This window comes from Cuculus canorus, chromosome 5, assembly GCF_017976375.1.
Source record: "Cuculus canorus isolate bCucCan1 chromosome 5, bCucCan1.pri, whole genome shotgun sequence".
NCBI lineage: Eukaryota > Metazoa > Chordata > Aves > Cuculiformes > Cuculidae > Cuculus > Cuculus canorus.
This window is the reverse complement of record NC_071405.1, coordinates 13,580,483-13,606,914: the sequence shown is the minus strand read 5'-3', so window position 1 is coordinate 13,606,914 and position 26,432 is coordinate 13,580,483. Positions and strand designations below refer to the sequence as shown.

Here is a 26,432-nt window from a genome sequence, read left to right as displayed (position 1 = left end):
AACAGAACGTTTAATTCATTATTATGAAGCGCATGCACTTATATTTTGTATGGATCATTTAACCCTCCATACATAGCCAGCTTTGTTCTATATAATGCTTATTGAAACACTTTTGATTTGTTCTGATTATAATTTCTCAGGCACTTGGGGGAGTGTCATTTGCTGAAGTTATTTTTCACCAGGAATGTGTGCCTGTAGAAATGAGACTCTGACAGCTGACTGGGCAGCAGATTTAAAGAATTTTTATGAACTTTTGATGCTAAAGTTTCCTTTTCGCTTGTGTTTTCATATACTTTTGGCTTGCGGTTTCATAATATGTCTCCTGTCAAAATATGTAAACCCAAATATTCTTTTAGGAGCCATTTTCCAACCTTTGATTTGGATCCAGCTAATGAAAGCACGGTGTCACTCATTACTATATTCATTATAGAGCATAGCTGGTTTCTTCTGTCTACCTTGGAACACAACCTGTGCAGAAATGGGCAAGCACTTAAAGGCTTTTGATTCGAATTCACTGTATTTGTAGGGGGGGAGAAGGTGATGGGGGAAGCTCTTTGAACCTCCAGTCAGTTGGGGAAAAATCCTCTGCATGTCACATTTGTGGTTGTGAATGTCTGTCTTGCTGAAGGCTGAGATATAATTGAAAGCCTTTAGGATTGCCTGTGACTTCCAGTTTATGCTAACGGATGTAGTATTCTTACATGGCAGGCAGAAACAGTAGCTGTGAGTTGCCTATTTATCTCAGCCAGAAAGCGGTGCTTGTGCAGCTGTGAAACTGGATACGTTTCCAAGATTCCCTGGCATTCAGTGACTTGTGCTGTGAACTGTGCCATCATGCTGCCTGTGGGCACACCATGGTATCTCATTCACTGCAATCTCTTTACAATCACCTCCACGAGACAGGCAACTTACCTCACACCTGCTGCAAGCAGTGGTTCTTGGAGCTAGGTGGAAAGGCAAAAGACAAGGTCCAGTTTATGGCCAAGGAATGGGAGCATCAAAATCATTGTGTGATGAGTTAGGCAGATCGCTACAAAGTGCCTGTGGAACATTTTGGTGCATGTCCTCAGCCTAGGTTGTATCTCTGAGGGCTCAATAGAGGGGTATGAGTTAAATTCAACCCACCTGCCAGTTTGCCCCACCAGCAGCTATTTTGGTTGTTCTCTATTCCATCTGCTTTTCTTAGAACTTATACCAGCAGGGAAAGGATGATAATTGTATTAATCTAGTGAAAGGAGGAACTAAGAGCCATAGGTGAATTGGGAATGGATTATGAGGTGAAAAAATAGGGCACAAACCTGCTTAGGGAAAGGTGATTGCCTGGGCTCAGCAGAAATAGAACCTAATGGACTGGGTAAATTGGAGTGGAAACTCCAGTTCTTGTTAATCTTCTGATTCCCACCAACTACTTCTGGTCATCTACATCCCCAATCACCTGTGGCAGAGAATGCCAACAACAAAAGAGGAAGTGATTATTCATTGGGAAGTGTTGGAGAATCATCAACTGGTGGACAAAAACCTGCAGGGAAAGTTGCCTTTGTTTTCCGTAACTTTTGAGAGGAAGTAAAAGCAGCTGTTTAAAAACAAAACTAAAAAAAAAAGAGCACAATAAGATGCAGAAAACTGATAGTAATGAAATAAAGTACAAATCAGTTGGTCAGAAGAGTATAGGGATAGCTGATGACATCTTGCAAGCTGATAGAAAGATATGAGGACAAAAGGAATAATTTCTGGGTCAAAATAGTAATATAACCACAGTATAAAAATGGAAGGGGATGAAGAGGTAACATCCCAAGTGATTGGGGTGTGTGTGGAATGTAAATTTTGCCTGGCAGAAAAATTTAAGGTGCCTTCCATCTTTATTTGCCATTAATTTCATCTTATTATAGAAGGGTGTATTTGTTAGGTTAAAGGGTTTATGGGCTTAACCTTATGGGTATAGGTAGAACCAAACACGTACTCCAAGTGTGTGAATGTGTAGCAACACCCACAAAGTGCAGGAGTGTTGAGTAAAGATTTTGTTTCTACATTTGTATAGTAAATGAAACCCAGAAAGAGTCAAATGCAGAATCTTGGAAGCAAGTTACTAACAGCTTAGGTGCTTTCAAGTAGGCAGACTTGGCAGTTTGCATACAAGAGCTAAAAAAAGGAGACAGGCAATAAACTTCATGGTTTGCTAACATTGATTTAAGTACATCATGTAACACTTTGGAAATTCTAGAGGACTAGAGGAAAAACTATGCTTTTTTTTTGAAAAGGAAAATGAACAGGTAAAAGATGATTTCTGTATGATCAAGCCTGAGATTAGACTTCCAGAAAGAAATACATGCTTTTCTGGTGTAGAGGCTGATAGGACACTCTGGGAAGAGTACAGTGGGTTTAGCTGTAATCTTTGTCATATCAGCATCAACTCTTATATGCGTTACTGTGGCATAATAATGAGCTGGGACACCTTGATGTGTAAGAAGGGGAATACCAGAAAAGAGTGATGTTATATTTATTTGTTAGCATTGTTATGACTGCAGTTGGAATATTGTGCCAAATCTGGTATGCTTAGCTGAAGAATGATGTGAAATGAGATGGAGTTCTGAGCGATGTGATGAGAGTAAGGGAGTGGTAGAAAATACAGCTTTTAATAAAGGAATTGATGAGTGGTAAGTCCATTTGATTTGTCAAACCGGACGTGAACACCTACCTTTATTACAGTGAAAAAACTGTGGGAAACAGAACTTTGATTATAGCTAGTTCTTCACTCTAGCACACAAAAGATATTTCGGGGTCCAACACTGAAATGTGAAACTGAGCAAACTAAGACTCTAAGGCTAATATTAAACCACTTCAACAACTTTAATTATCGCACTTGGGACTTTAAAGATTGAAACGATATCTTTTTCTGCAAGTTGTATTACATGTAAGCCATGGAGAAGAAGCTTGAAAAGTCGTCTTCTGGTTTGTGCTTTGAAAAAAACATAATTAAAAAATATTTGCGTTATTGGTCATAAATTCTCATATAGATTTAAAAATCTATATTCGCTTTATAAGCAGTTCAGTTGACATGCAGACATCGACACATACGTAGTGTTCACTTTTCCACATAGCAGTGATTCAGTTTCCAGAGTTTAAATCTTTTTAGTAGTTTAAAGGAGTTACCCGTCACTGTACAAGATGTCAGACCAGTTGTTTTCTGCCCCCAGCTGTCCCTGGAGGCATGACCCGCTAGGAAACTCCAGCTGCTTTTTTTTTTGATGTGTCTCAGTGTTTCACACATTCCCTTTGACTGGGCAAGTACAATCTGAAACTGCTTTATTTACCTAGCAGCAAGTGCTCTGGAAAAAAAGTTGGAATAAATGCCATTTGAATAGCATTTTACTTTATTTCCTTTTTTTTTTTTTTTTGCATTTCAGCAAATGAAAAGATTGAAGACATCAATGGCTGCCCAAAAAATAAATCTCAAATGGTAAGTATTGAAGTGGTTTGTTGTTTGCATGTTCATTGTCAAGTGTTGAGTGAGAGTGCGTGACATAAGTCTGAGGCTTTTAATTACATTTTTTAATTACTTTTTCATAGAGCAAAGGTATCATCCGAACAACGTGAATATTACCATTCTTGTATTCCCCAGTCATTGAATTAGGCCTTACCATTAATCGCATACTTACAATCAATATTTATTTTTACATCTGTATTTTCTAATATCACATAATTAAAAAGGAATTTATAAAAATAAAACCTTGTTCTTATAGATAGACAATAGTATTGAGAAAGCAGACTTAGATATTTATTTTAAAGTCGGATTAAGAGTTCTGGTATCCTTTGAAAAGAAGCAAAATAAATCAGCAAAATACACTAAATGAAGACATTTCAAATTGAGAACTTCAGGGTGTTTTTGTACGCAACTTGGTTTTGACTGATAAGTTTTAATGTGTAAAAGGGTTGGTTTGTATCTTTCTTGTATGTAACACTTAAAACTGAAGCACCAGACATGAGTGCAGTATGATTAAAAGTGTGTAGTACCTTAGGAGTATGTCTGCTGTGAGTATTGGTGAAGCTAAAATTATGGGCAGAACTTTGCTGATGCCACAAATAAGAAGAATCTGATTTTTCAAATGTATCTTAGGAGAGGTTTGCTTAAAATTTATGGTATTTTAAAGAAGGTTATTTCCTTGTGTATGTTCAGGAAAAAACCTTCTTTTACAATCTGAATTCTAAAACCTCCTGTTTCTGTTGCAAATACTCACTTTGGAATAAATGAATACCTGTTCTATGTCTGAAGCCACTTTCATGTTTTTAATTTCTGTGACTCTGTTCCCAAATGCCCCCTCCTCCATGACTGCAGCTTGTGCACAACCACTCACACAGTTAAACCGAAGATGAAAGATTTGATGGGAGTTTGCCATCTTAAGTCAGAAACCCCACTGCATTCTGCTCTTCTGTTTGGGCTTTTTGTTTTTTTTTCTTGGAAGCCTTCAGTCTTGCTTAAACCTATGGAGCAAGCGCTCGTAAAAAGAAAGCAGTCTGAAAGATTTATCATTGCTACTTTTTACTGCTTTGAAGAGGTTGGTTTCTATTCTTGCTCTAGCCACAGCAGCTGGTTTGAGTATAAATAATGGAGGAAATTTTGTTGATTACTATAATTTCGTGTTCCACAAGTGTATGCTAAGAACTGAATTTCATTCAGGATTGAAGTCTATAACAAACTCCAGGACTTTGTAGATAGAAATCACTTTAAATCATTATTCTCAAGGAAGGAACAGCCGTATTGTGTTGGATAGTTGCACACTGTAGGCTGCTTGCAGAAGTCCGATCGATCTGGTTATAAGCTGAGGCATGCAGGGGGCATGTGCTGGGTCAGGAACTGTGAAGAGTGCTGGAAGGAAGTATTTGCCTTGCGCTCCCTCCTCTAATGTCATTCTGGTTGCTCATTCTGGAGGATGCAGTGAGTGGAACTTGTGTCCCCCGCTCATGAGATGTAGCACATCAATCAAAGCTGGGCATCCTCAGCAGTTTTCCTCATGTGAGAAAAATGAGGATTATGCTTATGGCTTGCTTTTATGTGTGCATGCTTACAGAGCTCTTGATCACCTTACAGTAAAGATACTCTAGCAAGAACGTAAGTATCATCGTAGAGGTGGTGTTTGTGCAATTGCTTGCAGCATTGAAGGAGACAGCCCTTTTGCAGGTCTCCTGCATTCTGGGAATAATATATCTATTATACTGTTTGTTTAGAAATAACAATATACGTCCTTTGCATTTCAATGTACTTTCCTCTTAGTATGGCTTAAGGTCATTCTCCAGAGTGTGGGCACTGGTGTTTGCGTCTGGTACTTCTGGTTCAAAGAGATCACAGAGGCAAGGCTATCCAGTCCTTTCAAACACTCAGCCAGGTGATGGCTAATTTGTATTTTCAAGCGAATCTTTCCGTTACAAGTGTCCTTATCTACATTGTTATGTCTGTAAGGTGGATTTCACAGATGAGTAAAAGAAGTACCGTAAATGAAGATTTAACTTTGCTTATTACCTAGAAATAAAATAGAGCTTAGAGGGAAGCCTTCTACCATAATCATTCCTTATCTGGCGGTTATCTCATTTGTAGACTCAGGATGGCGTGAGCAGAGATACACGTGAGCTGAATTGTGAAAGCCAGCTCCTATCCAGCCAGATGTATCGACTTAGAGCAAATCTGTGCCTTTCAAGCCCATTAAATAGGGTGTGAAAGCAAGTATATTTGCTTCCATGTGGCACAGTCCTAAGCCAGTAAAACCAGCCAAACCTCAGAGAGTCCAATGCAGAGCCAGATCAGGTTTCTTTGCATTGTTGTTCCCATTGCTACAGTGTTGGAAAGTATCACACAAATTTGCGCAAGCTGAGTATTAGAGACAGCTTGGGTCTCTCAGGCTCAAAGCCAGTGCTAATAAGACTTGTCAAATTGAGTACTGCAGAACATTAGGGACAATTGGTGCTTATCAACCTAGTCCCAATGCCAGAAATGACATGACAAGGACTCCCACTGGCTCCATGAAAAGTCAGCTAGGTGAGAACCTATCCTCCTTCATCATCTTGTCTGGGTTTCTCTGCTGTGAGGAGTATCCTGTCTTCCTCTGCTCCAGATAAAAGTTGGCTGGCTTTTATATCAACTATTATAGACCATTCTATATCTTGTCCTCTTCATAAGACCCGTTTCAGGTTTGTGTTTTTTTCCCAAACCTCTGTTTTTGTACTGTAGATATTCCTCTAAACAAAAGCCTATAATTGTGATGATTACTTCCAACTGATGTGTAGAATAGCCTGTGGTTAATAGATGATGTAGTATTATGGACCATAGGCACTGGGACTAAGATTTGGAGACTGCGTTTGTTTCTTTAGAATGAGGCAGAAGAAAATATCAGCATGGTTCTTGATAACTGGGCAAAGGAGGGTAAAATGCCTATGCATTTCTGAAAAAAGACTGAGGTCAATAAGCTGGAGTAGGGCTCTGTTTAATATTGCTTGGTTACAGAAAAACAGGGATCCTTTGCCTTCCGCCCCTTCTCTGCCTTCTGTCCCCCTTGTTTTGGGGGTGAGATTAGAGTTCAACATTGGGCATCCTGCAGAATCTGGACTGTATACAAGGTATTGATTACTCCCTTCTCTTCTAGTTAGCGTAGATTATTCTTATTGCTGTAGGTGTCTTTGTGAGTATTGAATGTTTCCTATTTTAAAAGAGTTTATAGCATTTACATTTGTAAAATTATAAATAAAAAAACATAGACTACGTGAAGGAGTTGTTATATTGCCTCTGGCTTAATGGCAGCCGTTAGAAATGTTGTTTTATAGGGGCTGTGTCCTGTCTGTGAGGAAATACATTGTGTAAAATGGTCACAGTTTTTGAAGGAAGTTTCGTAGCAACTTTTTAGCACAGTGTGGCAGCTGAGCATTTTATTATCCAGTATACTAATATATCCTTTGCATCACATGGAAGGAGGAAGAGAGAGGGAGATTGTTTTATTACATATTACATGGAAGTAATAAATCATAACAGATGAGATGATATAAGAAAAAGGCAAAGGACAAGATGCTTGAAAGGTCAGAAGATTAATGTAGAAAGTAAGGTGAAGGAAAGAGAAGATCTATATCAGCTAGAATATCAGTGACTGGGGACAGAGATGAGTAAAGAAAGTTAATTTTGAATACATGAACTTAAAGCCAAAGAAGAGAGTAGATACTTGCCTGTGAGGGGATCTGTTGGCAGACACAGATGGTGATTGAAGCACAGCTGAGGATCTGGAAGAAGGGGTAGATGAAGCAGCAGCAATGTTTCTTATAGGAGAAGTGGAGGAGTTTTCCCACCTTCAATGTAAAGGTAAGAAATACTGAATATGGCAGTGGAAAGAGATAAGGCTATGAAAAAAGAATGAGAAGAGATTTGTGAGAAAACAATTTTTTTTTCCCGAGGTTCAAAATAAAAACAAAATAATCGTAGATTATGATAGTCTAAAAAGAACTAAAAATTTAAGTGTGAAAGTCTGAGAAGTGATAAAACGTTGCCCTTGTTACTGAAGCCTGAAGGAGCAGAGTGTTAGCAAAGCTGTCAGTGCTGAAGGGAAGAGGGTGGGAAGATCTGTACCAGACTCTTTCATCTTCCCATGCTGAGCTGGGGAAGTTGTGGGACACCGAAGACAAGAATTTGGAGCAACAGAAAGGAACGTAGGCTGAACCAACACCACAGTTCCCTCCTATAATCAGAGGAGGAAATAACTGTGGTTCCTGTGTGGGCTTGTGGCTGGGTTTTATTTTTCTTTTAAGGATGATCACTTTGTGTATGTAACTATCAGTGTTATTAAATAACAGAGAAGAGGTATTATTTTTGTGTGTGTGTGATTGTTGACCAGAAGTTTTTCAAGAATCGTTGCTTTCTAATGCAGTTATCAAGCCGTACTAGTAAAATAATACTGTTCAGTCTTTCTACTACTGTTTGTCTTGCAAACATTAAAAATCTTGTACTGCAACATGGGCCAAAGTCTGTGTTTCTTCCCAAGGACTTCATGAAAGTTGAGATGAAGGCCAAGTTTTTAATACAATAACTTAATTTGCAAGGAAACCTTGCTCCAGTCGTGGTAATTTGATGACTATATTTGACTCATTTCTTGTATTCTGAGAAAGAACTGGTCTATAATGTATGTGACGCCCAAAGTCAAAGAACAGCTTGTGTGGAAATCCTCTAGTCTGGCAGACCTCTTGGATTTTAAATGAGCACCACTGGCAGTTTTAATTCAGTCGTTAGAGTTAGTCCAGTTCTCTCCTCAGTGTGACCCTTGCCGGCTCCATCCCCTGCTCTATGAATCTTTTTTCGCTAGAGAAAAGAGCATGAGATGTTGAAATCTTCATTAGTGCTTGTGTGTATGGCATATGCTATGTGTATTTCTGTGTTCTTCTTCAATCATAGGTTGATTTAGCTTGGAAGGGGCCTTAAAAGATCATCTGGTTCCAACCCCCTGCCACAGGCAGAGACACCTTCCACTTCAGGCTGCTCAAAGCCACATCCAACCTTGTCCTGAACACCTCCAGGGGTTGGGCAGCCTCGACTTCTCTGGGGAACCTGTTCCGGTGCCTCACCACCCTCACAGGAAAAAAACCCTGACATCTAACCTACATCTCCTCTCAGCTTCAAGTGTGCTTTTCTTAAAGAACACTTCCGTGAATTGAAATAATAAATGTGAATGCTGGTGTGATATGGCCCATACTTAAAGGGTGTAGATGGGCACACATGAGTGAGTTGGTTAGCAGGAATAATATGAGCTGAAGCCACCTGAGCAGCTAACTATGCGGGTGTAATATCCACTAAGTGGGTGAGCTGATGTTTTGTACTAATAGCTAAAAATGACTGCTGTAAATGCTAAAAATAGAAAAAGAATGTAAATAATCTTAGTTGCTTGAATTTTTCTCACAGAAGATAATTCTATCTTTGCTTTTTAAGAGCCGGTATCCACTTTAATTTGCTCCTCTAAACATTTTAAGTATTTTTATATACCTAATGTTGTCTAAACGTTACCATAGCTACTTGCAATTAATCTGTAAAGCTGTAGCTCCAAACCTCTCCGGGTTGGTGAGGCTGAAATCTGGTCAGTTGTCTGCCCGTTCCCCGAAGCTGAAGACTCTGCTGCCTGGGCTTGTGCTGCTAATTCAGGAGAGCAGCTCCTCTGGAAAGATCAAAAGCATCACAGGCATTTTTTTTTCCCTCTGCAAATTCCTAGCATAGGATTTTTGGAAACCTATCCCTGTGGTTAAATATAGCCGTATATTTTCAAGTAATCCTACTCTGAAGTTGTTCAGAGCAGCAGTGTAGTAAAGGGAACTTTTGTGTCTTCTGGTAAGCCTTTCCCCTGCTTTGCCTGGGGAGTTTGTATCTTGCTGTTGGTATATGTTTAGCAATTTAATCTGCGTTAATGTTACTACAGTAACAAATGGCCCTAAGCCGTGGTGTGTTTCCTCCTAGTCGAAGGTCAGCTGGAGGGGAAGATGTCACCTGGAGCCATGCCAGCCTGGCCACTGGCAGACACCAGTGTGGCTCCTTCAACTGCCTGTGGAGACGCTTAGCGGAATACTGAGTTTAGGAACGTTTGAAGCATTTTCTCTAAGCTTCCTGTGTTTCTATTGGTCATGTATGAAGCTGTTTTATCACGTAGACATGAATGATTTACTGTGGAGGTTAACTGTCAGGTTACTTGTTCTTAGATGTCCTTCCTCACTCTATAATGACTTCTATAATGTTCCTAGATAAGATTTGTTTTGCTGTCTCTGATTTTCTTCCAGAGAGCCAAACTGTTGTTTTGCTATTATGCTTACCATTTGTGTATCGTTACCAGTGAGACAGGTTGGATCATAGCTTCTTGCAGACCTCACAGTTTAAACAAAACCACAAGCCACCCTCTCACCACCCCACCCCACCCCCAATAGAAAACAATGTGATAAATAGAGCAAGACTGGTTTGGGAAGAAGCAATATATACAGTTCCCTGCCAAAAGGCATGATAAAGTGTCACTGAACAGGTATTTGTTCAGTTTCTGGAGACTTCCAATACTCTTCTGCCTGTGGAGATGAGAGATAAGGCTCTCTGCATGCTGTTTTGTCCACCTTTGGAGGCATTGCTGATGGCAGTCTGTCATTGCAATCTGGGATTGTCTTCATGGTCCATGAGGGTGTGCTCCACTTCTTTGCTCTGCACAGTGGTGCAAGAACTTGGATGTCATCTTTCTCTGAATTGGTGTGAGGTTTGAGAAAGATTGAAAGAGAGCTGACTTGAACAGGTTGCCCAGGGAAGCTGTGGCTGCCCCATCCCTGGAGGTGTTCAAGGCCAGGTTGGATGGGCCTTGGGCAGCCTGATCCAGCGGGAGGTGTCCCTGCCCATGGCAGAGGGGTTGGAACTGGATGATCTTTAAGGTCCCTTCCAACCCGAACTATTTCTGTGATTCTATGTTTACACAGGTCAATTCTGGTTTCCAAGTTGTTCATTGTTTCTCTACAGAGAGAAACCCACTGTCTGCTGCACTGCTTAAAAACAGTACAGTGACACTTCATATTAAAGAGGAATGTTTTGAATTTACAATCACAGGTCTGTGGTGTAAGAATGAAAGCTGTTTGTGTGGCAGTTTCTTCTGGTTCCTAGGTCTTTGGGTTTTTTTTACAGTATACATAGCAGTAACCTCTTCACTCTTAGAATCATGGAACAATTAAGGTTGTAAAAGACCTCTGAGATCATCAGATCATAGCTTTTACAAAGCTTTTATACAGCCCAGAGAAATAAATATTTTATCTGTGTGTCTTGTCATAAATACTTGATTTCCAAATATTACTTATACGCTGTAACTGTGTAATAATGGCTGTTGTAAGTAATTACTCTGTGAAGGCAATACACATCCAACAAATTTTTTTTTTTTGCTTTTTTTATGTAGGATTACTTGTGTAATTTTAAACAGAACTATTGTGCTTGTCCTAAGCAATTATGTGGGAGAATTTTGGTAGGAGATGTTATCCAGGATGCAGGTGCAAGGAAGGAGGGGGCACATATGTGCTGGTGTCCCTCCAGCCACCAGGATAAATCTGTTGGGAACAGGTGAAGCTGTGACCCTCAGGCCTCAAGACAGAAGTATGCGTGTAAGCCAAGACAGAGGGTACGCTGCGCCTGGGAACGGGCTGCATGGTACCTCCCTTCCCATGGACCTTTTTTAGAAAGGAACAACTGACGATGACTTGCAAGAGTCCCTTCACGTGGTACAAACATGAGGTGACCATTACAACTGCTTTAGTTACATGTGTTTGAGTAACAAAACCAGATCATTTGCTGGTGTCTTGTCACCCTGTAATAATTGAGAATCATAGAATAGTTTGGGTTGGAAGGGACCTTAAAGATCATCCAGTTCCAACCCCCCTGCGATAAGCAGGGACACGTCCCACTGGATCAGGTTTCCCAAAGCCCCATCCAACCTGGCCTTGAACACCTCCAGGGCTGGGGCAGCCACAGCTTCCCTGGGCAACCTGTGCCAGTGCCTCACCACTCTCATAGTGAAGAAATTCCTCCTTATGTCTAGCCTAAATCTGCCTTTCTCCAGTTTATCCCATTGTCCCTTGTCCTATCACCACAAGCCTTTGTGAACAGCCCCTCTCCAGCTTTCTTGTAGCCCCTTCAGGTACTGGAAAGCTGCTATAAGGTCTCCCCGGAGCCTTCTCTTCTTCAGGCTGAGTAAACCCAACTCTCTGTCTGTCCTCATTTGGGAGGTGCTCCAGCCCTCTGATCATCTTTGCAGCCCTCCTCTGGTCCCATTCCAAGAGCTAATCTGCAATTCATGTGCATTAATTAAAATAGAGTATTGAAGGTAGGTTATTTTCATAATTAATCATTTAATAGAGTGCAGCAGTATTAAAATGAAACTCTTCTGAGGTGAAACCTCTATTTGTGATACAATGTTCTGTGCAGTTATTTCTATTCATTAAATTCTGGATCCACAATGCAAATTCAAGTTAATGATCGACACAGCCTTCAACACTTGGGCTAGTATTTCAGGAAATATAACTGTACGAGAGTTAGGAAATAGAGTTTCAGGAAATATAACTGTACTGCAGTGAGAGATTTTAGTGTCAATCCTCCCTTTTAAGCATTTACGCTCTTTTAAAATTATTCTTTCATGTAGAATTCTAGAATATTTTGGGAAGAAGTCCATCTTCACCAGATAATGATAATATTTTATATTTAATCCCAACAGCACAGTACTAGAAAAGTAACTTTAAATGTGGGAGCCTCAGGTAGAAAAGGGTCTTCTGCAGACAGGGACGTAAGGTAGAAGAGGATTCATGAGACTTGCTATCCCCTCATTATGTGTTTAATGAGCATGGCCATGGTTTCTTTTCATCTGTTCCTATCTCAATTATGTGTAAGCAGAGATTTAGTGCCAATAACACGTAGTTAGTGTAGTATGTGCTAAAATCTAATCAAGTGTCTATTGAGACCAACTAAGAGTTTAATCTGTATTCTAAATTAACGTTTCTCCAGAGGCAGGATACACTGATGATATTTCTTTTGTGAAGTTGAACTCGTTGCTTAATAAATCATAATTTAAGATGTCTCAAGAATTCCTGTTATGCACAAATTTTCCACTGTAACTCTTCAAATGTGTTTGCGGCATAATCTGTTCCCAGGGATATTTTTCAAAGAAGTGCCACCTTGTTTTTTATCCGTAGGAAACTTAGTTTTGAATAAATAAACCTACAAAATCTCTGAAGAGCTGAGTTTTGGAATAATCAAGGAGAATTTCTACAACCCTTCTATTTGCTTTTTCCAGACCCAGATTAGCTTTGGCAAGCCTTGAATTGCCCAGGATTGCTGGAAACTATTCAGAAGACAAGAACGCCTTTTGGATGCTCTTTGATGTGATTAGGAATCTTGGTCATCATGAATCACAGTTTTTTCTGTGGTGCTTACTGCCCCCATTTCTATTTATGTTAGGCATGTTGTGAGTAACTATTGAATATTTGTCCTGTTATTTCCGAGGAATAGCAGAGGCACAGGAAAGCTAAGGTTTTACCCGCGGTCAGAAAGAAAAGAATGCAAGCAATGATGCTTAGGCTGGTTCTCTAGCCTTAGATCAGGGCCCAAACTGTTCTTCTCTTTAAAAAAAAACAAAAGAATAGAATAGTATCATAGAGGATTGGCTCTTCATATAAATGTGAAAACAGTGTAGCCCTGGTAATACATCTTTGGTTCCCTGGCTAGATCTGTTGCAACCTGGCTTCAGAATTTGGATTAGCTTCACTTACTCATATGTTACATCTATTATTTCAGTACTAAGATACCCACCAAATTCCATAGATATCTCAAAACTTAATTTTGAGATACGTTTTTATCCAAATAGTCAGGAGCAGCATATGAACAGTTGGAAAAAGGTGTTATTTTACTTAAAAAAAGAAATGTTTCCATTGGGATAACTACTAATGAAGAAGTGATAGTATTTATATCCTTCTGGGGAAAGCAGAATTTGCTATTTTGCGTTGGTATTCCTTACATATACTTGTGTGTAGGAAATAGTGCATATGAGACATTTAGGGGTAGAAACCTCCCTCCTCTAAAACTCCGGAGTTTTAAGGATTGTCAACGTAATGTCTTAAGATTTTAAGTCTCTTCCTACGCTTTGACATAAAAATATTGAGTGTAAAAAGCTTGATCTGAAAATACAGACAAGGAATACGTTTTACTTTAATAAGTAGCTTGCTGAAAACAGCTTGTGTTTGGTTTTTCCTTTTTTTCTACATTGTATGTGAAGTCCGTTGGAACACAGCCTAGGAGTTTGTGAAACTTGAAAAACTTTCATATGAAATCAATCTTCTTTTTTTCCTTTGAAAACTAATATACTGGCCATAACATTGAGCCTCAAGTTAAATGGAAAGCACTGGTTTCAATATAAGTAGTGGTTTTTCTGGATAAGCTCATGAAAACACCATATAGATCACTGTAAGAGTTTGGAGCAGAAGTCTCGCATCATAACATGAGAAACTTCCTGTGGTTTCCAAGTGAAGGAACCTACAGTAAGTTTAATTTTTTGTTTGAGAAAAACATCTGTATCTGTTGCAAGGACAGCACTAGGTACAGTTTACCCGGTGTATTTGACTTGGCAGAGTTGAATGTGGACAGCTTTGGTTGTAGACGGTTTCCATAATCAAGTCTTTGTCTGATATAGTTGACGTTCAACATACATTGGTGCCCACGTATGGGTTTCCATTTACAGGCTGAGAATATTTGTGTATTTTTTTCCTGGCGTGTCCTATTCTACTCGTACAGACCAGAGCACATTTCCCAGCTCTCTTTCTAGCACCAACAAGAATAGAAGTTGAAATTGCTGTTACGTGACAAGTGCAAAAACTCGTGTGCGTCTGGTAGCCAGCATTGTTGGAAATGCACTGTAAGTTACATTTGAGAATAGGGGTAAACCTGACTCATATACCTGGGAAAGTAACAGTGGAATGAGATTTAAATAAATGTATTCTGATCCACACAAAGGAATACAGTGAAGATGTTAAATTTGTGCCTACTTGTTTCATATGTGTAAAATCTAGGAAGGAACAAGAAGTGTGCAGATGTGGTGGGAATAAAAATGTCTTTTAAAAGGCCAGGCTGGATAAGACTTGGAACAACCTGATCCAGTGGCAGGTGTCCCTGCCCACAGCAAAGGGGTTGGAACTAGAAGGGCTTTAAGGTCCCTTCCAACCCAAACCATTTTATGATTCTATGAAAAAAGTACTTGGAAGTCAGTAAACGTATGTAACTGTTAGCTTTTAATCCTGCTTTTCAAGCAAGAGGCTGATGGCCTTAATAGTGTAACAAAGCAACTGCTGTTGGTCTGGTGTTTGAGCATGTTCTATGCTTCTTAGCCATGATGCCTTCTGCTCCTGTTTTGTTAGGTAGCAAATGCCACTCAAAGATCCATGTTAATAGGAAGTTTTCAGGTAGCTGACTCAAACACAACTTTTGCTTCTGTGAAGATGAGGATGGGAGTTGTGACATGTGATTTTTTTTTTTTTTTAATGTCTCCTGATTATAAGAAAGGAGGAGGAATCTCTGATGGCAGGTGGTCATGTAGGTGTGGGCCCAGCCGTCCTTGGTTGGCATTTAGGGGTGTTTCAGAATAAATACCTATTGTATATGGTGTGGGAATGATAATGCTGTTTGATAATTGACTATGCCAGAAACAGTTTATATACAACAGTTCAAAATTGCAAATTCATTTGATGCTGTTGGCCTGGAAGTGCAACAAGGCAAGGCTCAGGTTTGGACACTGCCAGTAACATATTCAAGTGAAAATCACTGTGGATGTCTGTTCTTGGTTTTTCTCCTCCTTATGTATGGCTTTCCCCTACTTTGAGTAGGTGAGAAATGAGAGCATCCAACTGCTGTGATTCCTGCTTGCTTCTGCTGTATTAAACATTGCTGGCAAAGCAGATGAGAAATCAGAATTATCAGCCAAAAAACAATTGTAACTCATGGTGAAAAAGAAAATATACACTCCCCTTTGGCAAATCCAGTCTTTTCACATCTGCTTAAAGGGTTTAAGCAATATGTGGGCTTATCCAAGAAAGGGCCTGTAGAGTCTCAGTGACGATTTGCTGCCGAATACTGTAATTTCAAGGAGACGAGTGTACTTTGTGTTGGGAGTCACAATGACACAGGATCACTAGGTCTTTCCTTAGCTGATATCTATACAGAAACGTCACTTATGTCCTAGGTATGCACAGCAGTCTGCCTGCTGTGCTGCTACTTCAGAATAGCTTGTTATCTTCAACTCTGTGTACACTGGTGGATCTGTCTTTCTGAAACATTGTTTGCAGATAATAAATAGTTCTTATTTTAAGAGTCTAAGGGACAGAAACCTTACTTGGAGCTCTTATAGGTAGAATTAATTAAATATTATACCGCTGGAAACACTTCTCTTCAAACATGATTTCTGATGCATTAGACTAATTCAAACAAGCTTAGGGTTCTTCACTCAGGCTGGTGGCCACAAACTAGTATTCATGCCATATGAAGATTTTAGTAGCTGTCTTGATTTTGTATTTTTACAGTAGTAAAAATCAGGGATTGCATCCCTCATACATCCCAACATCTGTTTTTTATTCTTGGCACCTCATGGGGTAAAAGACCATCCCCAGGTAGAGCATTCAAGGCTTTTCCCTCTTAGGAGTCTCCAAAGAGCCAAGTGACTGTGAACCCTTTCCCACTGGAGTCGGGTAGCAGTCACTTTTATGTTGGCTACCAGCCAGTCGATGTGTGGGTAGCATCCTGAATTTCTATCAACATTAAGTTTTAATCATTTCGGCTATAGACCTGCATTCCATGTTTCACTTTCTTCTTGAATTTCCCCGAATTTCTTCCTGTTTTCCTTTTTGAGCTCTATTTCTCCTTAAAAATCAACTAATCACTCACATTCCTGTCTTTCTACTGTGTAACATTCTTAGTATCACCTAAGTAATCCTTCTTATTAGGAGAGGAGAAATCTATCCACAGCTGTAGAAGGCTGGAAATGTTCTTGGAATGATGAAGACTTTGTAAGTGCAGGTGATAGAAAAGGACTGATGCTTTTGTGTGGTGTTTATTCTTGAGAAGGTAAACTTTGGTTTTCCGGCAGAGTCCCAAATCATCTCAATAAGAGAGCTGTTTGGAAAACTTGAAAGGGTTGTTGAGCACTAAGGAAGGAAACAGGCAGAGATTGACTGTTGTATCATATTGAACTTTTGAACTGCACCCTGCTACAAGCTTTAAGGTCTCCACATTACAGGAAATGTATTGTTTGGTATCTATCTAGGTTTGGAAGTATATGGTACACTTGAAATATAATGAAGTTGATAAAAGTTTTGAGTACACCAGTGTTTATAATTGTTAAATTCACAGTTAGGTAATGGAAATTATTTTTTTTTCCATGACAGAAGAGGATGTTTTTATTATTCTAGACAATAAATGAAAGTACTTTGAGAGCAATCCATGCTAGAGGTTTTCTGGCAGCTTCCCTTGTGACTTTATTTATTACTTCAAGAAGGCTGGTAAGCACAGGTCAGGTGCTGACAGGGAAGCTGGATCTTTCACAATCCCTTTTCACGTCTCCAGACTTCACAGAAGAAAGGTAGTTACCTGATAGCAAGTGTGGGCTTGGTGTCTGTCAGCTTTCTTATCTGTAAAAGTGAAAGCAGTGTTTGGTTGTGATGTTTTGGGAGTCAATAAGTTAATGTTTGCAAGGTGTTTGATCATGGAGACCCTATTTTATCACTTGCTGATTACCACGGTAATAGCAAAAATTTGTTTTCTCCTATGCAATTGAATGCCATTGTGCCATCTCTCTGAAGGGCAGAATTTGCCTCACAGTGAGCAACCAGAGTTGCCTGTCACTTATGACATGCAGAGCATGTCGCGAACGACCATTTTTTGGATTCCAGCTGAGGTTTCCAGTTACAGTTTTTATATTTGACTGCTTTTGTGGCTAGAAACTTTTGCCAGCTGTCAACTTAAGAGCAAGTGGCAATCTGCCTTCTCAAGCAAATGTGGCTCTATGTTTATTTTCAGTTTTGTGTTTGTTGGTCTTATTGTAGGTTAAGAATCCTGGCATAACATCCTTGACCCTTTAGTAAGATACATAGTGATCCTCTTTTGTGGTCAGAGTATTAAATAACTCGTTTCATGCAAATACAAACAAAAAAGTCCTGACCCACGTAATACTCGATCAATTTAGGACCTTAGTAACAGAGGAGGTTTCATATTATGGTTTCCACATAATAAGCAGAGGGACTTTTTGCATGGTACAAAGACTGAGGGCGTTAAAGGGTGGCGGGAGATGAAAGTAAATGATTATTACAATCCATTTTCTTTTTGTGTCTCTCTTCTTGTTTGTTTGTTCTTGAACAGATTGAAAACATAGATGCATGCCTGAGTTTCTTGGCTGCTAAGGGGATTAACATACAGGGACTGTCAGCAGAAGGTGAGTCAATCATTTGTTTCAAATTCCATTTTAAACGAGGAACTTGAATTACTGCTTGTGATTACAACCAGCACATGGGGTGTAATGGAAGATTAATATGGATAATCTAAACTTTTGGAAGTCTTTGCTCCTTTTTTTCCCCACCTCAATATGAAAGGTGGGTAAAAGTACATATGTAATCTCTACACAGCTGACTTGTTAGAATGATCAATGAGACCGACTTATAATTCAATGATTTCTTTGTTTCTTTACGTTAAAAACCAGAAATTTCTCATCTCAGTTCTGTAATTGCTGCATTGATCGGAGTGTAGAGTTTGCAGATATTTAAAGAGAACTGCTGGCAGCTGTTTGCCTTTTGAAAGAGAAATTTAATTCCTCATTTTTCAATTATTCTCTTACCTGAAGAAGTATCTGACTTTCTTTTCTTTTGTTTTAAAGAATTTTTTTTAAAAGAAAAAAAAAGGTTTATCCCCAAATGCACAAAGCAATAAAATCCAAATGTTTTGAACCGAAACAGAAAAGGAAAAGACATTTTGACTCTCATTAATCACTGTGCTTTTGAAATGCACCAGAATTTTTCTCAAGCCCAAATATGACTCGGCATACTCTGTTCCTTTATGCCTGCGTATGATGTGTGACAGGATGTATGGAACCTTTTGGCTTAGAAGCTGTTTAACTGCTTTCTTATTAAGAGATCGAACAGATTTCTGTCATACTCAGCACCAGCTTTCACTTGTACTTTCATTTAAATACTCTTGGATCCACCACTTGGATCCAATAGCTATTAAGGCAAACTTTGAATATATTATATGACATTCCCTTCAGAGCTTCACAGAACAAGTAATTGGATGTGTGGCATCAGGTGAGACTTTAAATCAGATTTGGTGACTAAGTCTCTTTGCAAACTTAGTTTTGAGGAGAAAGTTATATCATCACATCACACACTTAGCTTTACTTGCGTGTGAATAACTTCATTGCCTGAATGTTTAAAGCTGTGCTTTCTTCCTCTGAGGAGATCCTACAGCTGAAATAATAAAGGTAAGAAAGGATGTGAGTGTAGTAGACTGACACCGGCTGGCACCTAAGCAGCATGCGGCTGCTCACTCACTCCTAACGGGATAGAGAGAATAGGAAGAGCAGAAGTGAGAAAGTGCATGGGTCAAGATAAATATAGTCTAATGGGTGAAGGAAAGAGGAAGCAAAAAACAAAAGAAGCAATGCAAAAGCCATCATTTACCACCTCCCACAAGCAAACAAATGCCCGAGCAGTTGCCAAGCATTGGCTACCTCCCCAACGCCCTCCCATCACCCACCACAATTTTTATTACTGAACGTGATGTCCTATAGCATAGGATATGCCTTTGGTCAGTTGGGATCAGCTGTCCAGGCTGTGTTGCCGCCCAGCTTCTTGCCTGTACGCTGAGGGATGGCAGTGTGGGAAAAACAGAAAGCCTTGGCACTGAACAAGGATTGCTCAGCAGTAGCCAATGCTGGCACCTTACTTATGAACACAGTCACAAATCCAAAACTCAGCATCATGCACTTGATGATGATTTGAAGTCTTAGCTGAAGCACGTTTTCCCTTCTGGATGGTAAACGATGTTTAGGAAATGTATTCCAGATAACCACTGTGAATGAACTTTATACCAAAACCATCATGTACGCAAGTTTTATGTATGTACTTTGCATTTTTTAAAATAATTACAGAAATATAAAAACTGTCACAAAATTACAGCTATTCTTTTTTTAAAAACTATTAAAATTTACAATTTAAAATGACATTTTTGGTGATTTGGAAAATAGCGTAAAGAATTCCTTGCTGTCCTTGAAAGGAAGCCCCCTGTCTCACCCTGGTCTGAGTCTTACGAGCCACTTGAAGATATGCATTCAGAAAGTTAGTTCACTAAGTTTGGGGTGTTTTATAAGAGTGGAAAGCAGAGTAGCTGATATTTAATATGCATTGTTCTAACTTGCTGTTGCCTCTAGTAGGAGAACAGGAGGCTGAAGATATCTGTCTTTTTCTGTGGTGTATCCTCAAGGTGGATTAGAACACCAATAACAAACATGTTCCTCCAAAGAGAAGCTTTAATATGGTCAACCCAAGTACTGCTTGCATTATGTGCCTTGATGGCTCAGTTATAATCCGGTGGATTCTCATGTCAAGAAAAGAAAGTATGAGCTAAAACAGCAGAAAGTTTGTTTACCAGGAAATGATTAAAAAGAAAATGCAACTGAGTCCCTTGTAAAAGGCAATTTCGACCTTGATGTGATTTGTAAATACTGTAAAAAATATAATAAGATAGGCAAACAATGTCAAGTTTGATACAATACAAAATCTAAGAAGAACAGCAGATGACTTGATGGGAAAACTGTCTCAGTGTGCAGAGTTGGCAGTGTGGTGTTGTTCACACTGAGGAAGGGGCAGCATGATTCCTGTTCACCGCTCTCCTGCCAAATCACAAGGCAGACTCAGCAGGATAGAAGTTATCCCGTGGCTTCTGCTGACTATGTATTTCTTCCTTTCTTTTACTCTGTCTAGGAATTAACATTTTAAGTCCTACGGAAGTTAAGAAGAGGCCACTAATGTTTGCTGCCAACATACGAATGGGATCATTTCTTGGCTCCACCACTGATATTGAAGGAAAAGAGTGACAGCGAGAGAAAGGGGAGGGCAGGGACATTTTCTAGAAAATGAAGTTAAGATTTGAAGTCAATAATAAATTCATTAACTGTACTGAGGAAGGAGGAGGAAGCTGAGTGAGAGAGAGAACATGGAATTAAGAACATAAAATGAAGAGTGCCGTAACCAAATAAGCTAGTGCTTCTGCCCAGGTTGCCAAGACCTGCAGGTCAAGTGCAGATAACTGTTTACCTCAATGGCAGATCCTTATCTAGGAGGAAGTAGAAGATTGTGATTGCTTCCAAGGGGGAATAAACATTCAAGTCTTGCCTGGGTTGCTTGGGAGCCTGTAGTTTTGAATACTGCAGGTTTAGTGGGGGATGGGGGGAAGTTAACAACTGAAAATGAGAATCAGGATGATTGCTAAATGTTGAAATAATTGGGGATTTCATGTATCCTATCCTCTCAGGATTAAAAAAATCAGTTTTAATATGTGCAAGCCACTTGGACGTAGTCTTTGTTTATGAATTTATGCCATGAAGATGCTAAGGACCTGCAGTCACAGATGATGACTATATAATGCTAGAGACAAGCCCACCCCTTTCCCAGCAGTGTGGAGCCAAAAAGACATTCCCCTCTCAAAGATTCTTAAATCATAAAATCTCCATGTGTAGTTACTAAAGAAAACTATGGAGGATACTGGAAAATTCTTTTCCTTGCTGCAGTTTTTTATCATTTGTTGCTTTGAGCTGTCTCTCCATGCCCATGCTCTTAAACTTGTTTCCACACCAAGCTGGGTTTTAGACTCCTAGAACTGCATCTGCCCAACTAAGCTTGCCCTCCTTCACATAAAATCTCCTCATTGCCAAGATTTTGAAGATTATGGAGAACATAAATGTGCAGGAGAAACTCAAATTGATGTCATAAATAGCAGCTGCACCTCTTCTGGGTAACAGATTAGCTGGATAACAATCAGCTGAGCAAGTCATGAAATCATTAAGTGATGAAAGAAAAAGTCTGGCTAGACTTTGTATCAGCCATGGTTCAGTTTAGATTTTTGCCTCTGAAATGGCATTCACACTACTGTAGTTAACTGAACTGCAGTGTGCACGCTTTGCAGTACTGTAGTTCATGCGATTCAGGTCCTTTCCAGTGTCAAGGTGGAATTCTTGTTTCTGCAGCTCGAATATCCCATGTTGCTTTTTTAAGCATACCTGAATAGAGCATTTACCATGGGACTGCAGTGATAGGACAAAGGATAACAATTCTATGCTAAAAGAGGGGAGATTTAGAATAGATATTAGGAAGAAACTTTTTACTGTGAGGGTGGTGAGGCATTGGAACAGGTTGCCCAGCAAAGCTGTGGATGTCCCATCCCTGGAGATGTTTAAGGCCAGGTTGGATGAGGCTTTGAGCAGCCTGATCCGGTGGAAGGTGTCCCTGCCCGTGGCAGAAGGGGTGAAAATGGATGATCTTTAAATGTCCTTCCAGCCCAAACCATTTTATTTACCTCTTCTTTTCCTGAATAGATTTGGGGTTTTTTTTCAATTTTCACTGAGTTTGGTGTGGTTTTTTTGGTGACAGAGGACAATTGGCAAGCTGCGGTGGTGGAAGTTCCAGCTGTTATGAAACAAGCAGCAACAGAGACATTGCAGTATGGAAATGCTCAAAGAATAGAATTGTGGGGATTCTATTAAAACGTTATTCCAGTTTCCTCTCCTATATCTAGAATGTCCGTTTCAAATATATAAGACAAGTCATTTTTGGTTCCAAATTTAAAATGCGTGGGCGAAATGCTTGTCCTTATCTAAGTTAATAGGCATATTTAAGCTGATGCATGGACTGGAGGGGGCTTAAAGTGGGAAGCAGTTGAGAATGCTGTGATGGGCAGGGTGCAATGAGGTTGAAGTGCTCTCTGAAATACTCTTTTTGTACAAAGTGCAGCGGCAAACTGCCAGGTGAATTATCTCGGTCCGTCTTTAAGATAAGAGAAACAGAACTACCTTGGAAAGTCCCATTTGAAATATTTTGCTTAAAGTCAGGAGGGAAGGAGACTGCTTCTTTTGAAACTCATTAGAGGTGCTTTGATTATTAGTTTTTGTTCACCTTAGAAAAATGTCAAAAGCAGGTTGCTCTTCTGACAAATACAGCAGAAGATAGACAGCCATGGAAAGCAACAGGTTTTAGGTGGGGTCATTGTTATAGTCCTATCTCACTTCACTTGGAAATCAAGTACAATTCTGTACAGCTTTGCTAAGTTTAAACATGCGGACCCCTGGTAATTTCTTTTATCTTCTGCGTGGTATTTGTGCAGTTAAGCTTCCCAGTGCCTCTGGCTCTGTTTAGTTATGCTTTGGCCCATGATTAAGTGCTACTTTTCTTACAATCCCCATGAGTAATTTGAGTTCTTTATTGAAGATAAGGAGATCCTTTTTACTGTGCTTTTCTGTCTTTTGTGTCTGTTTTACTTTATTGTCTACTTCTACTCATGTCCTCCCTAGCTGTGCACAGGCAGATGAGAGAAGGAACCTGCCTGATGCAGATGCTGCTGGAGGTGGGAGGGGGCTGGCTTTGTGGCACAACACTGCGAGGAAGCAGAAGTGGACTGGGAAAAGCAGAAACAGGAAGGATTCAGTGGGACCCCACTGTCCAGAAAGACTGAAATTGGCTAAGAAAACAAGGGAAGACAGAAAATGGCTGTTCAAGGGATTGATAATCGTTTAAACAAAGGAACAAGGGCAGTGATGGGAAAGAGCACTGGTGGAAGGACCAGACTGCAGGGAGGAAAACATCAGTGAGGAAATTTAGTCAAGAAGTAGGAAAGGAAAGGAATATCTTAGAACCGGGTGATGACCAGGACCACTTAGATAAGATGTAGGAGTCGCTGAGGAATTTGGCATGGGCCAAAAAAAAGTTAAGGAACAGAGTAAATTTGATAGTGGCTAGAAAGAAAAGGTAGATTCAGGCACAGGTAGACAAGGATACCAAAGCTAGAAGCTAGTATAGAAAAGGGAGCAAAATTTTTAAGCCATGAGAATGAGATTTACTGGGTAAAGGGCTTGGGATTAAGAACAGAAGCTCGTTAAGCAGCAAAGATAAGTAACATTTATAGAAATGTCACTGGGAAGGAAATAAAGGGTAGAGCAGGGCCCATTACAAAGTCAGAGCAACCTTTCAGCTAGAACTGGGAACAGAAATTAACATTCTGATTTTCACCTTCATGCTTGGCCACTGTCATGCCACGTGTCCTTTTCTTCCTCTCTTACACTAGTCCGTATATAGGGATTTAAAAGCATAGGGCAGTAGTTAGTTTTAATAGTTCAAGTGGTCTATATAGCACATGCAAAAGTTCTTCTATTTGATGTAGCTTTCTGAATTTGCTTTTTTAGTTTAGGAAATTAAACATGCTGAATAATAGTGTTATGGCACATTATTAAGGTTGTCTTCAAGACTTAATTGTCGCTCTTGCATATTATGATACGGCTGTTAGCTGCATCTTCTGGCATGTGCCTTTATCTTTTGTATTTCTGTTTGGTTTTACATTTTTGTCGTTGATACTGTGCAGAAGAACATAATGACTTTTAGGAATTCAAATGCTTATTCATTCACTGTCAAGATATCTTTGGGTATCTTGGGTATCCATTCTGTATCAGCTTGTGATAGTATCAAACTGGTAATACAGTTTTAATACAGTTATTTCACCCAATACTTATATTCACTAGTGCAAAACTTGCATCAGGTTTTCTTAGTGGCAACAATTAGTCTGATATTCCCAAAATTATGATAGACTGTGTGATAATTTAGTAGTTTCTCCTCCTTGTGCAAATTTAGGACTGAGAAATCATTTACAATGTGATGCTATTGATATACTTCATGTTGTGGGGTGGTTGTTTTGGTTACTTTAGCTTAAAGAAACTATTTAGAGAAACTGTATTTTTAAGCTTGCTAGCGTTGACATGCAGACGATACCAGAAATGGAAGACATCATGCAATCACCAGAGGGGAGAAATGAGTTATTTATTTGTAGTTGGTGCTCACTGGTAATCAGCTGTAATGCTGATTAGATGTGCAGAATGCCTGTCATATCCCAAAGGAACTGAGTTCAGACACATTGTGAAAAGTGCAGTGGCTGACCTGCTGTACTGTTGGAGGGCATCAAGGACTGGTGGCTGACAAGTGACTTCTGTACATTGCCTTACAGAAATCAGGAATGGGAATCTAAAGGCCATCTTGGGCCTATTCTTCAGTTTGTCTCGATACAAGCAACAACAACAGCAGCCACAGAAACAGCAACTGCAACACCATCCGTCTCAGCAACCTCCCCCAATATCCCATCAAGCAGGGTCTCCATCCCAGTGCCAGGTTGGGGTACCGCAGCAGCAGGTGCCAGCTTCGCTTCAGACTCCGTGCCAACAGCCCCCGCAAGCTGCGCAGCATCAGTTCAAAGCTCAGCCAGAAATGCAGTCCAGGTGGGGAAATTTCCTTTAAGTTCAGATTTTTTTTTTTCATTGTTTATTTCTCTCTTTCTTCTTGCTAAAGATCTTCAGAAGCCAAAGAGGCTTTTTTCTTTTGTTCTGCTCTAGAACATGGAATATGTTAGAAGTTGAATACTGGATAGCAATTGACTTCACACCATTGGAAGTCAAACCAGATGCGCTTAAATATAAGTCCTGAAAATATGTGGTCCAATGGGTGTAAAATAACCATCAGACCAAGTAAACACAGATTTTATAAGAACATTTTTCTCAGTATTTGTTTTGCATTTATATATTCACAAGGCAAGTATGGCATTGCCATTACAGAATTTATACTTTGGGCATGGGAAGAGCAACTTTGGTTCTCAGTTTACAGGGATTCAGTCCTCACTTAGAAGTGGAAGGCTCTGACAGTGGTAAGATAAATAGAGCTCGTCACTGCTGGTGACAGTCCAAATAAAATCTAGCTTTATTGGTCAAAAATAGTACACTGCTGGCTTACATGATAAATGTTTTTCACAACTGATGTTTATTGGCACTCCTAGATCAGAATACAGATAAATTGAGCAACCTGGGATTGGAACTGAATGACCGTTAAGGTCCCTTCCAATCCAAATCATTCTGTGAATAGAGGGATGAGTTATCCCTTGACTGTCTTTAATCATGGAGGTGTTCTTTTTGCGAGAGAAAAAAAAGCAATTTATGAAGGCAGCACTATTGTGAATGCATGCGCAGCCTTCTGCTTATTGGATCCTTCCACTGCTAAGAGGGCAAGGGTGTTAGTGGAGCTAAGTATGCAGGATTAAAGCCTGAAGCCATATTTGTACAATTCCTAAGGTATGAAGGCTTTTTTTTTAAAAAAAAAAAAAATCTCAAATTAAGTTAAAGCTTATTTATGTTAAAATAACACATATTAAGGAGAACACTAGCTTAAGTGCTGCTTTTTGAGGGATATAAACAGTTTAAATAAAGCCTTCCAAATGAGAGCACGCAGAGCTTATTTGGGTTTTGCTTATGTCTTTCTTAATAAATCATGCTCATTTTGGGTGTAAACAGTATTTTCATATACTTAAAAAACATAGAGTTACTACAACATGTATAAACCTGTACAAGAAATAATTACTGTAAAACAAAGATGTATTTAAACATATTTCTGTGACATTTCTTTCAAAAACATGCAGAGACGCATGGGACCATTTGAGTATTGGTTTGATATTTTCAGTCTATTGTGTGGATTGTGCTGGGTTTCACATAATTTAAAAATATCTGAGCTGAAGGTCTTAAATGTCATGTTTTCTTGGTGTATGTGAAAGAGAAATTGCTCAGATTCTACAGAAATTTACCTATAATAAA

At 39.5% G+C, this 26,432-nt stretch overlaps 1 protein-coding gene across 6 annotated transcripts in view; it reads left to right on the top strand.

The window, feature by feature from the left end:
- The window catches only part of NAV2 (neuron navigator 2), a 428,149-nt gene that overhangs the window by 267,671 nt on the left and 134,046 nt on the right, over positions 1 to 26,432 (top strand). For all 6 annotated transcript variants that reach the window (XM_054067065.1, XM_054067064.1, XM_054067063.1 and 3 more), the window contains 3 exons: positions 3,405 to 3,457; positions 17,912 to 17,984; positions 24,806 to 25,073. In XM_054067065.1, coding sequence (XP_053923040.1) covers positions 3,405 to 3,457; positions 17,912 to 17,984; positions 24,806 to 25,073 — 394 coding nt within the window. The remainder of the gene's footprint in view (positions 1 to 3,404; positions 3,458 to 17,911; positions 17,985 to 24,805; positions 25,074 to 26,432) is intronic.